This window comes from Lynx rufus, unplaced genomic scaffold (genome assembly GCF_022079265.1).
Source record: "Lynx rufus isolate CCGP_SWC_20201006 ecotype Redwood Valley unplaced genomic scaffold, mLynRuf1.p SCAF_8, whole genome shotgun sequence".
Classification (NCBI taxonomy): Eukaryota; Metazoa; Chordata; class Mammalia; order Carnivora; family Felidae; genus Lynx; species Lynx rufus.
The window spans coordinates 250855-265704 of NW_025814896.1; the positions used below are offsets into that span (position 1 = coordinate 250855).

Below are 14850 nucleotides of genomic sequence, written 5' to 3' on the forward strand. Positions count from 1 at the left end.
GGTGACACCCAGAGTCCGGTTTGTCTCAGAGGAAGAGCCTCAGAGGAAGCCAAAGGCACGTGGGAAAGCCCACGAGAGGGTTCTTGTACTTCTGATACTGGGCTGTGGCCCCTCCCGAGCACTTAGGAAAAGGCCTGCCTGGAATCACCAGCTCCGGAGAAAGTTTGGGACGGCACTTGGTCCTTTGCTGAGCCGGGACAAAGCAGGAGGGATACAAGGGTCCCACCTGGGCAGGGCTTGCCGTGAAGAACCCCACTCCAGGGCCCGCGCTCGGGGCGAGACAGGACACCAGTCTGCTATGCGCTGGCCAGAGGGCAGACAGAGCCACGGACCCCTCCTAAGATGAACAAGGGACGGGGACCCAAGCATCCCTCCCAGGGAAGGCCCACAGCCAGGCCCAGAGCGGCCAGCCACTCAGCACAGCCCGCACAGAGAGCCCCTCCCTCCCTCCCAGGGTGCCCAGGCCCAGCCTGGTTCACAGAAGCAAGGCGGACAGCATTCTCTCCGGCCTCTTTCACTCTGCTTCTCAGAGAGAATGTCCTCGTTCAAATCGACGAAGTCTGAGGGTATTCACACGGGACAGTGAATTGTTCCAAAGCAAGTTCTAGCGACAGTGCCCTACACACACCAGAAACAAATGCCTGCGTGCTCCTGCATGGAGGTGAGGGTCCTTGGGGCTGCCAGGGTATGGAGCAGACCCTGCTGGGGGCCCCGTGGGGTGGAGGCTCAGCCCTAGAGGGATGGCCGGAGCCCCCGGCTGAGGCTCCCAGCACCCCCACCCGGCTATGCCCACCTCTGGGCCCGTGGGAGGAGAGGCTGCTGCACCCAGCCCACGGCCTCGGGCCGGGTGACTTCAGGGCACTTGGGCAACTGCCCCGGCTCCTGTCCTGACCCAGGCCACGGGGACACAGGAACTGCAGCTCTGGTGAAGGAAGCACAGCGAGGAAGGTGGGGAGACACCCAGCAGGAGGTAGGCAGCCTTGTCCCCCTAGACTGGAAACACACGGGCCCTTGACGCAGAAGTCCCTGCTGAGGACCTGCCCAGAGACGGTGCCGGGGACCGTCAGTAGCTGCAGCATTGCTGAAACAGCCCAGCTGTAAGGTATGAGGACTGAGCAAGTCTTTGAGAGTGGCTAGTGACAGTGGGCACTCAGGGAGGGACCAGGAGCTAGACAAGAACAAATCTCTCCGCACACTTCCACCGCGTGTGTGGTTTTGGCACACGTACATGTCCTTCTTTTGGCGAGAGAGAGAGAGAGAGAGAGAGAGAGAGAGAGAGAGAGAGAGAATTGGGTTGTCTGCAGGCAACAGATCCTGCTTCCATACAAAGACATACAGACCCCCCCAGATTCCTAAATCTGGCTGGAGCCTATGTAGACCGCCCCGCAGACCCAAGTACAGAGCTTTACTACAGAAACCGCACACGGACAGACACAGATACACGATACACACGGGCACACACACAGGGTCAGGCACAAGACCTGCCAAGGCACCCACATATGCAGATAAGGGTGCCCAGGTCTACAGGGACCCACAGACAAAGGCACGGACGAGCTCAGTGGAGCGCACAGACATGGCCCCCTCCCACTGCCAACAAACCTGGGCCTGCCCGAGGCCCCCACGCACAGGCACACATGTGCACAGATGCACACGCACGCACGCATACACGCGCACCAGGGCCGCCCACTGGAGACTCCAACCAGGCGAGTGAGCATGGCAGCAACCCCGGGGACGACTGTAAGTGCTACCTCGGTTCCTGCCCCCACTTCCCCCGCCAGAGCTCCACGTCAACCAGCAGGATCCGCCTTCCTCCTTCACAGCTCATTGGCGCTGCCACCAGGCTGGAGACCTTGCCAGGAAGCCAGCTCCCGCTGAGGCTGTTGGCCAGGCAGGTCCCGCAAGCCCCCCAGGAGATCAGGAGCTGACTGGGACCCTGATGAGCGCCCGTCCATGGGGGCCACACCTCCCTCCTCCACCCTTGCCACAGCCTGAACTGGCCTCCTCCGCATGCCCACAGAGGCCACCAACCTCTGGCCCCGTGTCATCGGACAGGTCAGCGGGGAAAAGAGCAGGTAGCCAGGCAGAAAGGGTGTGCGCTGTGACTGGGAGGGCTCTGGCTTCAGGACCCTGGGACTTGAAGGGGGCAGGGGTGAGGCTGGGAGGTGTGTTTGCAAAGGCACTGCCTTGATCCCATGTAGAGCGTGCATGGGGGGCAGACAGGACAGAGGAGGATGGAGGGAGGCCCTGTGTGTCCTTAACCCTGGCAAAGTGGCCGCAGCCTCTGCCAGAGAACTTGAGGCAGCTGCTGTTCCAAGCGGACAGCCAGATCCCAGAGTTTCTCTTCTCTTTCTCAGAACCCAGCCCCAGGAGGCCCCCGCCCAGACTCCCAACTCCACAGCACCTCCCACCGGCCCCTGGGAGCGAACCCTTATCAGTCCCACCTCAGGATGCAGGCTGCTGAGCTGGGTCCCCTTGAAAGCAGAGGCTTCCCCTTCCAGGCTGCGGTGGGCGCCAACTCCTCCTGGGACGACGGCACCGGGCACAATGTCGCCCTCCCCGAGCCGCTGCCACCCTTCTACGTGCTCCTGCCAACGGTGTACTCTGTGATCTGTGCCATGGGGCTGGCAGGTAACACAGCTATCATCTACGTGATTCGGAGGGTGCCCAAGATGAAAACGGTGAGCAGCGTGTTCACCTTGAACCTGGCCATCACCGATGGCCTCTTCGCGCCGGCGCTGCCTGTCGGCATCACGGAGCACCTCCTGCGGCGCTGGCCCTTCGGGGAGCCGCTCTGCAAACTGGTGCTGGCCATCGACCACGACAACATCTTCTCCAGCATCTACTTCCCGGCCACCATGAGTGTGGATCGCTACCTGGTGGTGCTGGCCACCACACAGTGCCGCCGGGTGCCCCAGCGCACCCTCCGCGGAGCGAAGATCACCAGCCTCTGTGTCTGGATCGGTGGCACCATCGTGGTCCTGCCCTTCTTCTCCTTTGCTGGCGTCTACAGCCATCAGCTGCAGGTCACGAGTTGCGGGCTGACTTTCCCGCGGCCTGAGAGGGCCTGCTTCAAGGCCAGCCACATCTACGTGCTAGTCCTGGGCTTTGTGGTGCCCATGTGTACCCTCTGCGTGCTCTACGTGGACCTGTTGCGTCGGCTGCGGGCCCTGCGGCTCCTCTCCAGAACCGAAGCTCTGGGCAAAGCCAAGCGGAAGGTGACCACCCTGGTCCTGGCTGTGCTGGCCGTGGGCCTGCTCTGCTGGACGCCCTTCCACCTGGCCTCCGTCGTGGCCCTGACCACAGACGTGCCCCAGATGTCACTGGTCAGCGGCATGTCCTACATCGTCACCAGCCTCAGCTGCGCCAGCTCCTGTCTCAACCCTTTCCTCTACGCCTTCCTGGATGAGAACTTCCAAAACAGCTTCCGCGGCACGTTCCGGTGCTCAGGGGCCTCAGCGCCCTCCGCAGAGCCCCCGTGCGTCTGCTAGGAAAAGCGCTGTTCCCTCTGGAGGAAAGGCTCACCTGCTCACGTCCCGTCGCCACCTTCTCCGCACAGAGAGAGGAAGACCCGTGAAGGCCGCCCACCGGACCCGCAGAGACGACCGCGACATCTTTCCCAGGTCTCTGCCACCTGGACAGCCCCTGGGCAGGCAGCTGCAGGGAGTCAGGTTCTGGCCCCACCCTGCCTGTCTGACCCCGGGCGCAACAGGCATCCTGACTCTACTCACCTGCAGAGAGGCAGACAGAAGACGTCCCCGGAGGCTCCTTCCCCGTCTTCCCTGACAACCGTAATCTGGAGGGAAAGAAACCCACACTGTGATTGCATCCCGGGGCCACCACTGCGCTCCACACTCGGCACCCTTGGGCTGGCCCCTCCCAAGACAGTGCCGAGATGGCAAAAGTGCAAGCACCCGGGGCAGGAAAGCCAGGTGTTGCTGCAAAGGCCGCAGACTCAACTATCAAATAAGGCCACGGGATGCATTCTCATAGCCTGAAACTTGGGCGGCATTTCACCAGGAGGCCTGTGCCCACTTGGTGTCCTCTCTTGACCCTGCATGCTGTGTGGCCCATGCCCCTTTCGTGCCCTCCGTGTCATAGTCTGTGGCCACCAGGACCCTTCTTCCGGGACCTTTGGACCCCCACGGTCTAGAGGGGGCATCTGGTTCTTGGATGGGCTGACATCCGGACCCCTCCTCCCTGGGTTGTGGCCTGGGGCCTAGATTCAGCCCGCAGGAGCCCTGTGCTGAACCTCTGGGGTCAGGGTGGGGACACTTAGCTGCTGGCTATTCAGAGACCTGAAGCCTCAGCCAGGCTCCCCCGCCCTTAGCCCCGCGGCTCCCAGCTGGTTCCATGCTTGGCGCTCTAGCTGTGCCCTTCTGTGCATCGTCTGGCATCTCCCAGGACCCTCCTCAGCTCATGGTGCCCCAGGCCGGCTTCAGTCCTCATGGCACAGAGCTCTGAGCTGTCTGTCCAGCTGGCATGCAACACCCACCATTCACCATCCATGAGGTGCCCCCCAGGGGGCGTGACTGCCGCCCTTCACATACTCCAGCTTCTCCAGTCACGTGGTCCTTAAAGCTCAGACCCACATCCTTTTCCCCTCCTCTCTGTCAGCCTGAAACAACTTACAGCCACCTCTGTGCTGCCTCGTCCCCGACGACACCGGAATCTACTGCCGTATGATGAATTTCCCCTGATCCTAACAGCTTAAGACAACATTTTATTATTTCATAGCTCCTGTCGCTCAAGAATTTGAGAGACGTTTTGGAGTAGTTCTGGCTCAGAGTCTCTCATGAGGTTGTAGTCAGGCTGTTGGGTGAGGCTCTGGTCACCTGAAGGCTGGACTCACACTGGAGACGCTGCTTCCAAGGAGCCCCTCACATGGCCCGGCGCACGAGGCCTCAGGTCCTCCCCACATGGACTCTCCCCAGGGCTGCTTGGACATTGCCCCCGTGTGGCTGCTGGTCCCCCAGGGTGAACCAGTGGAGAGTGGGAGCCAGGAAGAGGCCTCAACACCATCTAAGACTGTCTTGGGGGGCACCTGGGTGGCTCAGTCGGTTGAGCGTCTGATTCTTGGTTTCGGCTCCGGTCACGATCCCAGAATCATGGGACGGAGCCCCACATTAGGCTCCCTGCTGAGCGCAGAGCCTGGCTAAGATTCTCTCTCCCTCTGCCCCTTTCCCCTACTCTCTCGCTCACTCGCTCGCTCACTCTCTCAAAAATAAATAAAAACATTTTAAAAATTAAAAAATAAATAAATAAAAATAAAAATAAATTTTAAAAGACTATCTTGGAAGCCATTTGCCACATTCGAATCATTAGAAGTCAGCCACTAAGCCCAGCCCACACTCGGGGGCTGTGGACATTTTTTAAGCCACTACTAACACCCACATCTCTCACTGGAAGATTCTGGGACCTGTTTGGTCACTGCAGGGCGGACACCTCCGCCAGCAGCAGCCCCAATTAGTGCCTCCGCACTGGCCCTGCGTGCAAGCTTCTTGAGGAGAGGAGCTGAGGCTCTTGACACGTCTTCTAAGACCGTGGAGGTGAGAGCGGGTGTGAGGTGCAAATGAGTGAGTGAACAGGGCACAGCAGTCACAAAGGCTGGAGGCTGCGTTCCTGACAAGCCGTGGGAACAGAGGGGCGGGGAGGGGCGTGGCGCTGCTCAGAGACTCCTCAACACTTGACCCTGCCCCCTTCGCCCCCGGGCCCCAGCAACACTGGGAGGATGGGCGGCAGCGTGGCAGGGACCAAGGCCAATCAGAATCAGCCAGGCAGCCCGCAGTTCCCCGCCCCATCCCCATGTCCGATGGGAGGGAGGGTCCTCACGCCAGGACCCCGGAGACCCCAAGGACGGGGGCGGGGGAGGGGGTGGCCATGGGCCAGCCGAGATGAGGGGACAGGTGAGTCCTCACCAAGGTTCCACCCAAGCGAGTTGCTGGGTCCCCAGGAAAATGCCAACCGCCCGCCTTCCCCGCTGGCGCTGGTTGTCTCCACACCCTCCACTGAGACTTCCTGAGGTGGAGTGGGGGGAGGGAAAGGAGTGTCCCCAACCTCTGAGCTCGTCGTCCAGGGGAGGACCCGGGGCTCCCCTCGGCTCTCCAAATCTCCCAGCTAGGGCGCGCCGGCGCCGCAGCGCAAAGCCCAGAGGGCAGGCGAGCCCTCCGCCTCCCTAGCAGGTGCAACCCGGCCGCTGACCCCTGCCCGCAGCCCCGGCCTGGTCCACAACCTGGGCCTTCCCCCACGAACCCGCAAGGAAGGTTCAGCCGTCCCTTTTGCAGAGGTGAGGAAACTGAGGCTCGGAGGAACCAGGAGACTTAACCAACCCCGGGGGCTGGTAGGGGCGGAGGCGAGGGGGGCACGTGGGGGAGGGGGGCAGGGCCGCGGCCGACGCGGGAGGGGACGGAGGTGGGGACGTGGTGCGGGTGGAGGTGGGCGGCGGACGCCGTTGGGCAGGGGCGGACACAGTCCTGGAGAGCTTGGGTTGGGACCCTACGCCCACGGTCCTGCGGGCTACCTCACAGGCCCCTCACGCCTGCGTGGCGCGGCTCGTGTGACCCCTCACGGCCCATCTCCGCGCAGGTGCTCACTGCGGGGTCGGCCCTGCACGGACCCACCTTGAGCTCCTCCGTCAGCAGAACCACAACTGTCCTGAGCATTCTTCACGCACCTCCGCCCTATGGCCGGTCACTCCCAAACTTTTCCTTGACGCTTACTTTTGGTTTTAACAGCAAAGTGCCCGTCATTAAAACTTGTGCCAAACCACACACTGGCGCATCTGCCTGTGCCCAAACACCTCGGCCTGAGCTCGCCCTCGCTACCCGCTCTGAGGGCCTCTTTCTGAGAGGGTCCTCGGCCAGTAGAGTCAACCTGGGCAGAACAGGGTCCCCACAGGGGCCAGGGGGGCGGATCCACGTCTCAGGGCCACCAGGGGAGGCTGTTCTTTTCATCTTCCATCAAGACCCCCCTTAGACCTGCTCGAGGGAGGGGGAAGGGCTGGGGCAGGCAGGGTGACCCAGGTGGGAAGAGCACCCCCCCACACTGGACCCGCAGGGAACCTCTAGCAGCCGGGGCAGGATGGACGCACAGTAGTCGTTCAGGGAGAAGCGGTTTGTGCTGGGGGAAAGGCAACAGACCTCCAGGGCATCGTGAACTAACTGGTCACATCCCTTCTCAAAGCCAGAGCCTGGCCAGGTGAGGAGCACAGAGGGAGTGGAAGGACCCACGGCCCCAACAGCCCCACCCCGCAGGGGCCCAAAACACCTGCTCAGGAGGCAAGGGTTTATCACGGCCCTCCATGGGCCTAGAGGCATGATCAAGCTTGGTTACATGTAGGGGAAATCATGCTTGCCGCATGCATAAATACATGGAGATGCATGTTACACCAGCACAAATTCACAACTCCTGCAGCCTTGGCAGGACAGTGCCCCAGCTGGGGCAGCCGCAGTCTCCAGAGGCCCCCCCCCCCCGCCCCCCGCAGCCAGCACAGCCCCATCCTCTCCGGGAGCAACCCCACAGGGCCAGGGCTCCCTGAAGCAGGAGGAGTCGGCCCAAAGTCAGTGCTGCGTGTTCTTTGCAGGTGCTTAAGGTCACCTGGCTGAGGTCTGCAGCTCAGCCCACAGGTGGAGGCAGGATAGTCTGTCCAGCGCTGGGAGTGGTCAACAGCTTCTCCGCAGGAAGAGTGTCTGCAAAGTCACCAAACCACCGTTACATCTGCAGACCAGGGAGGGTGCTTCTCTGGTGACAACAGCAGGGAGACACCCTCCCCTCCAGTGTGTCCACAGCTGGACAGTCCTCACACTTGGCTCAAGCAGGCCCTGTCGAGCCCCACCCCTTACACCAGCTCTGCATGCGAAGCCACCCCGATGTGGCCCCAGGTAGGGTAAGTCCCGGCAGCAGGAAGCTCAGACCTGCCCCACAGACCCTGGGAGGCTTGTAAATGAAGCAGGAATCAGTCACCTGGCGGGGGCGGGGCAAAGAAGACCCCACCCCCACTGCCACTCCTCTTCCAAGGCCACCAGGATCCAAACACGGCGCAGGGTCCCGCCAGTCCCGCATGGCTGCTGACGTCTGATTTCAAGAGAGCCGGGGAGGACACAGGGACCCCCAGACGGAGCATGGCAGAGCCCTCCCCAGCACCAAGCAGCCAAGACCAGGAACACAGGGCCGTTTCAGTAATGACAGAGTGGGGGCACCTGGGTGGTTCAGTTAGTTGAGCATCCGACTCTTGATTTCAGCTCGGGTCATGGTCCGGGGGTCGTGGGATTGAGCCCCACGTCGGGCTCTGCACGGAGCCTGCCTGGGATTCTCTTTCTCCCCCTCTGCCCCTCTCCCCCCCTTGCGTCCTCTCTCTCTCTCTCTCTAAAAAGAGAAACACAATTTTTAAAGAAGACATTTTAAAAAAGAAACAGCGGCCTGAGGTGATCAAGCAGCCCACGGGCCTTCTGAGCCGCCTCCGCACGCGCTGAGGCTGACAGTTCTTGGCGCTTCTGGAGGGAAAAGCCTCTGAGAGGCAGGTGGGGGACGAGAAAGGGAGCAGCTGAGGCGCAGGCAAGTCCGTGCCGGCGGCTCCAAGCCCCGCTGCCCGCGGACGCCTTGCCAGCCCTCCAGTCGGTTCCAAGCCCAAGGAGACGCGGCAGGGCTCCACGCAGACGGCACGCCGCGCAGGGGCACGGGGTGGGCACGCTGCTGTTACGCCTCCAGGTGTGTGCACGCCAAGAGCGCACAGGGTGCGGCGGGGCAGAGGCCAGAAGGGTCCCGAGGCGCATAGGAGAGTTGGCGTGCGCTCTGGTCACGCACGCTCACCGGTGGGTCCTCGCGTCCCCTCTCCACCCTGAACCCGGAGGGCAGCTGTAGTCTGACCTGTCCCGTGATGTCACCGGGCCCTCTGAAGCCACGGTGAAGTCTGTGAGTCCGGCGACGCTCAGGGCTCAGGTTGCCGTCAGCCTAGAGAGCAGTGACCTGGGTGAGCTCCGTGTTGGGTGTGGACGGGCTCTGTGGGCTGACAGGCACCATGGGCAGGTCCACGCCTAGTCATGCGGGCCGTGGTACTGTCTCGGAGGTCTTGCAGGCGAGGGCCACATCCTTGGCAATGCTGCGCACACGGTCAGACACCTGCATCTCCCGGCGCAGGGCAGGAGCACAGCAGAACTTTCGGAAGCAGGCCTTGAAATTCTCGTCCAAGAAAGCGTAGAGGATGGGGTTGAGGCAGCTGTTGACGTAGCCAAGGGCCGTGCAGAAACGCAGAATGGCCACCGCGGTCTCACTGCCCGGCTGAACGCCCAGCCCTTGGACCAGCACGAAGACCTGGACGGGCGTCCAGCAGCCCACGAACACCGCCACCACCACCAGCACCAGCCGCGTGATGCGCCTCAAGTTCCGGTCCTTCTCCCGGGAGCCGGACAGCAGGCGGACGCCACGCAGCCGCCGGATCATGAGGCTGTAGCAGATGGAGATGATGAGCACGGGGATGATGAAGGAGAAGAGGAAGATGCCGATGGCAAACACGGGGCCCCAGTAGTCCTGCGGGGCGGGGATCTCCACGAGACACTCAATCTCTGCAGGGAGAAACACAGGGTCAGGGTGAGCGAGCCGGCACGGGGCCCTCTGGGGCCAGAGGACGACAGCACGGGGGAGGGGGGCCACCCACCGACCTTCGTCCTCGACCTGCGCCGAGCCCATGATGGCGACAGGAACACCCACGACAGACGCCAGAGCCCAGATGGCCACGTTGACGGCCTGGGCCTTGCTGGACGTCCGGACATCGAGAGCGCGGATGGGGTGGCAGATGGCTACATAGCGGTCCACGCTCATGGCGGTCAGCGTGAAGGTGCTGGTAAACATGTTGTAATAGTCGATGGCAATGACTGTCTTGCACAGGGCATTTCCAAATGGCCAGAAGCCCAGGAGGACATCTGTGCCCTGGAAGGGCAGCGTCAGCAGCACCAAAGTGTCCGCCAGAGCCAGGTTAAAGATGTAAATGTTGGTGGCTGTCTTCATCTTGGTGTGCCTGCGGAGAGCACAGGGGGAAGGAAGACCTGGCCCAGGCCCTCTGGCTGGACCCGGCGGCGGAGGCCCGGGGGCCTTTCTTGTGGCCACCACCAGGAGCACCCGCCCCGAGACCCGTGTGGGAAGGCGGGCCCCCGGGCCCGGCACGAGGGACTTGGGGCACAAAACTGTGCCTTCTGGCACACACAGAAGGCTTCCGAACCCCCAAACCGGTCCGCTTTGGGAAGGCCGGGATGTCAGACAGCAGAGCACCCCTGTGACTCCACGTGGGAGCAAGGGGACAGGACTCTTCAGAAAAAGGACCAGTCCCCGTCCCTGCCTTCCAAGTCTTCCTGAAGACAGTCCACGGACTACGATGTTGGCCCTAGACACACCAGAGTTTCCTGAGGGCTCCAGAGTCTGTAAAAGCACATCAGAGGCCTTCCGGTCCATGTTGTGGTCCGGCCATAGAGACAGGAAACGGCACCAGAAATGGGAGGTGTGCTAACAAGACCTGGCTGTATCCAAGGGACAGGTCCGGGGACCTTATAGTTACGGAATAAACACCTGTCGAGTGGGGCACCTAGGTGGCTCAGTCACTTAAGTGCCCGACTGGCTCAGGTCACGATCTCGTGGTTCATGAGTCTGAGCCCCACATCAGGCTGTCAGCGCAGAGCCTGTTTGGGACCCTCTGTCCCCCTCTCTCTGCCCCTCCCCCACTCGTTCTCTCTCCCTCCCTCTCTCTCTGTCCCTCAAAAGTAAATACATATTTTAAAAAATAATAAATAGGGGTGCCTGGGTGGCTCAGTTGGTTAAGCATCCAACTCTTGGTTTGGGCTCAGGTCACGATCTCATGGCTTCATGGGTTCAAGCCCCGCATCAAGCCTGCGCTGGCCGTGCAGAGACTGCTTGAGACTCTCTCTCTCCTCTCTCTCTGCCCCTCCCCTACTCGCACTGTGTCTCTTTCAGAATAGATCAACCAACTTTAAAAACTATCAAAAAAGAATAAATAGCAAATAAATGCTTGTTGAATGAATCAATAGTTATGATGGAGGCAACGGAGGCGGTGATTGTGGTGGGGATGGTGGTGGAGAGAATGCTGGTGACGGTGGTGACGATGGTGATTGTTGTGGCAGTGGTGGTGATTAAGGTGGTGGTGATTGTGGTGGTGGTGGTCGCACAACGCCAAAGATGTTGCCGTCACCAGGAACACCAATGTTCCCTGTAAACTAAGCTGCCATAAGGGAATCTGGGGGTCAGTGCTGCCTCTCGGAGAAGGATTAGAAAGAAGTACAAGCAGACCTTAATTATGACCAAACAACAGCAACAATGACCACAGTGGCAGACGCCTGAGCCAAGCTCTCACATGGATTTTATCTCATTTAAATTTCAAAGATGCGGGGCGCCTGGGTGACTCAGTCAGTTAAGCGTCCGACTTCAGCTCAGGGCGTGATCTCACGGTCCGTGAGTTCGAGCCCCGCGTCAGGCTCTGTGCTGACATCTCGGAGCCTGGAGCCTGCTTCGGATTCTGTGTCTCCCTCTTCTCTCCGCCCCTCCCCTGCTCAAGCTCTGACATTCTCTCTCCCTCAAAAATAAATAAACATTACAATATTTTTTAATTTCAAAAATGCTATTTTGATCCCCACTCCATGCAAGAGGACCCTTAGGCTCAGAGGATCTAAGTGGCCTTGAAAAGAGCCGGCAAAAAAGCAGAGAGGATCAAGAGAACTAGAAGACGAGCCCCAGACAGGAGGAAAGACTTGCCAAAGATGCATTTGATGCAGGCTGCTGTCCAGAATACACAAGAAGGCTTAAGACTCGACAACAAGAAAACAAAGACTTTAACCGACACCTCACCAGTGAAAACAGCAACGAGATTCTGCCACACACCTCTCAGAACGAGCAATTTCCAGAACACTGACACCACACGCCGGTGAGGGTGTGGGGCGGCGGGAGCTCTCATTCGTTGCCGGCGGGCATGCCAAACGGTGCGGCCACTTTGGGAGACAGTTCGTTGGTCTCTTACAAAACTAAACATACTCTTACCATACGATCCAGCAATCACACGCCTTGATATTTACCCAAAGTTGTTGAAAACTTGTATCTGCATAAAAACCCGCACACAGATGTTTATAGCAGTTTTATTCACAATTGCCAAAACTTGGAAGTGACCAAGAGGCCCTTCAGCAGGTGATGGATTCGTAAACTGTGGTCCATCCAGAAAATGGAATACGGTTCAGTGATAAAAAGACATGAAAAGATCTGGAAGAGCTTAAGTGCATATTCCTCAGGGAAAGAAGCCAGCGTGAGAAGGCTACACGCTGTATGACCCCAACTACATAACACTCTAGAAAAGGCAAAACTATGGAGACAATAAAAATATCAGTGGTTTCCAGGGGTTGTGGGGTGTGGAGGGATGAACAGGCAGGGCACAGAAGATTTTTAGGGCAGTGAAACTGTTCTGTGTAATATTATGATGGTAGATACATGTCAAAACCCACAGGATGTACAACACTAAGAGTGAACCGTAATGTAAACTATGGGCTTTGGGTGATTATGATGCGTTAACGTAGGTTCAATTGTAAAACTGAGTTGTAACTCGTTATAAAATGTACTATTCTGGTGGAGATGTTGGTAACAGGGGAGACCATGCATGTTGGGGGGCAGAGGCATATGGGCAATCACTGTACCTTCCTCTCAATCTTGCTGTGAATCTAAAACTGCTCTAAAAATAAAGTATCTTTAAAAAAAGCAGGATTTGGGGCGCCTGGGTGGCTCAGCTGGTTGAGTGTCGGATTTCGGCTCAGGTCATAATCTCGAGGTTCGTGAGTTCGAGCCCCGCGTCGGGCTCTGTGCCGACAGCCCGGAGCCTGCTTCCGATTCTGTGTCTCCCTCTCTCTCTGCCCCTCCCCCCCTCACGCTCTGTCTCTCTCTGTCTCTCAAAGATGAATACACGTTAAAAAAAATTTTTTTTTAAAGAGCAGGACTTGGAGCTGGGGTCCGGGACTCCAGAGGCAGTCCACCGCAGTCCACCCCAGTCCACATGCTCAGAACACACTGTGCTAATACTCGGACCAGGCCCCACACACCAGTGTCTCTGGGGACTGCTGTGGGCAAGACAACCCTCCCTGCCTGCTCTAATCAGGATGTGGCTCTGAGAGTCCTGATGCCACAGTGCGGAGGAGACACACAGAGAAGTGACGACAGCAAGAGTGAATAAGACCACCCCGGGGCGCCCGGGTGGCCCAGTCGGTTAAGCCTCCAACTTCGGCTCAGGTCGTGATCTCACAGTTCATGAGTTCGAGCCCTGGGTCGGGCTCTGCGCTGATAGCCCAGGGCCTGCTTGGGATTCTCTCTTTCTCTCTGTCTGTCTGTCTGTCTCTCTCTCTCTCTCTCTCTCAAAATAAATAAGACTTAAGAAAAAAAAGACCACCCCAGGTTGCTGCACTTGTCACCCACAACCCACCCTCCAGCCACAGAGGGGCACGTGTGTGAGTCCAGTGCGCGGGGTCCAGCACTGGGCACAGCCAGCTGCTCCTCCTGGCCCCTGTGTGAGCACGTGCACCATGCACCTCGCACCCATACGTGCGCACACTCGCATACGTGCACACGCCCGTGCTGACACGTGCACACGCTCACATACATGGACCTGTTCACATGCACGGACAACCCTAACCGTGCATGTACACACACTCATGCTTTCGTATGTGCACACACACACTCGTGTGTATATGCTGTGCATGCCTACCCCGCTTTAAACCACACACGCGTGCACGCACACATATAGCACACTGACTCGTGTGCACCCACTCCCACACATGCATGTACACAGGCACACGTGTATGTGTGTGGCTCACACTTGTGTGCACTCCTGCACGTGCGCATTCACCTTTTGTGTGCGCGCATGCCTGTACACGCTTGGGCATGTGAACACACATGAACACACACACATGCGCACGTCCTCACGCTGTCCCCCCACACCATCCCCACACTGTTCCCCTACGATGGACCCCGACCCCACTCCCGGCCACCCCTCTTGGCCACAGGGGCTTTCCCATGCTGAGCACAAACACGCCGGAGTCAGCCCAGACGGCAGCAGCGAACACGATGCTGGAGCTGAAGGCAAGGGCTTCGGCACCTGCCCCGGCACGGGCCCCGGAACCGGCTGGCGAGAGCTGCCTCTTAGGGGCACGGTGAGGTCCAGGAGAGCCTCACGCCGCGGCTCAGCCAGGAAGCTGGCCCGCGGCTCAGGTCAGGGAGTGTTATCTGCCAGGAGTCAGAGTGACAGTCCGTCTGGGGCTCGGATGCACCCTCTGCCCCCATCAGGACGGGGGTGAGCAGGGCTGATCCTTTCCTCTCCCTCTCCCCCTGGGTCAGGTGCCCCAACCCTGAGGACTCGGAGCATCCAGGACCTCGGCACTGACCCTGACCCTGACCCTGCCTGACAGGATGACCAGAAATGGAATGGGAAAAGTGGGAACCCCCCACCTGCCAGGCCCACCCAAAACAGCCCCCTGCCTCAGTTTCCCCTCTGCAGCAATGTGGGACTCACCAGTAGGGAACCTTGGCAGGTCCCCAGCCTACCTTAGGATGACATACATGACGAGGCAATTTCCCAGCAGTCCCCCAATGCAGACGGCCAGGTAAAGCCCTACGATGGTGACCTTGAGCCCAAGGGGCAGGAAGGCGCCGTGGCTGGCATTGAGCAGCAGGTTGGGGGGCAGCAGGCTGTGGTTGGGGCTCAGGAGGGACAGGTTGCCCTGCAGGTGGCTGCCGTAGAGGACCTCCCAAAATGGGGCAGGGAAGAGGGACTCCATGCCACCTCCCTGCGTGCAAAGCCACCTGGTACCTAGGAGAGGACAG

At 59.6% G+C, this 14850-nt stretch overlaps 2 protein-coding genes across 4 annotated transcripts; one reads left to right on the forward strand and one right to left on the reverse strand.

The window, feature by feature from the left end:
• The first annotated feature begins 2447 nt into the window (after nucleotides 1–2447).
• On the forward strand, nucleotides 2448–3488 carry NPBWR2 (neuropeptides B and W receptor 2). Its single transcript, XM_047067739.1, has one exon. It carries the CDS (start codon nucleotides 2448–2450, stop codon nucleotides 3486–3488), a length of 1041 nt encoding a protein of 346 aa, XP_046923695.1.
• A 5356-nt stretch (nucleotides 3489–8844) lies between these two features.
• On the reverse strand, nucleotides 8845–14804 carry OPRL1 (opioid related nociceptin receptor 1). Of its 3 annotated transcripts, none has more exons than XM_047067775.1 (3): nucleotides 14587–14804; nucleotides 9654–10009; nucleotides 8845–9557 (listed from the first exon to the last, which is right to left on the reverse strand). In XM_047067775.1, exons 1-3 carry the CDS (start codon nucleotides 14802–14804, stop codon nucleotides 9034–9036), a joined length of 1098 nt encoding a protein of 365 aa, XP_046923731.1. In that variant the 3' UTR covers nucleotides 8845–9033. The 3 variants fall into 3 exon arrangements, with proteins under 3 accessions (XP_046923731.1, XP_046923730.1, XP_046923733.1); XM_047067774.1 differs by having other exon boundaries at nucleotides 14572–14804; XM_047067777.1 differs by having other exon boundaries at nucleotides 8845–9555; nucleotides 9646–10009; nucleotides 14572–14606.
• Nucleotides 14805–14850: the final 46 nt, after the last annotated feature.

Coding starts and splice junctions, on each gene's coding strand:
- NPBWR2 (XM_047067739.1), top strand. CDS start 2,448: ATGCAGGCTGCTGAGCTGGGTCCCCTTGAAAGCAGAGGCTTCCCCTTC.
- OPRL1 (XM_047067774.1), bottom strand. CDS start 14,804: ATGGAGTCCCTCTTCCCTGCCCCATTTTGGGAGGTCCTCTACGGCAGC. Junction 10,010..14,571: donor GTCATGTATGTCATCCTAAG/GTAGGCTGGGGA, acceptor TGCTCTCCGCAG/GCACACCAAGATGAAGACAG. Junction 9,558..9,653: donor GGCGCAGGTCGAGGACGAAG/GTCGGTGGGTGG, acceptor TTCTCCCTGCAG/AGATTGAGTGTCTCGTGGAG.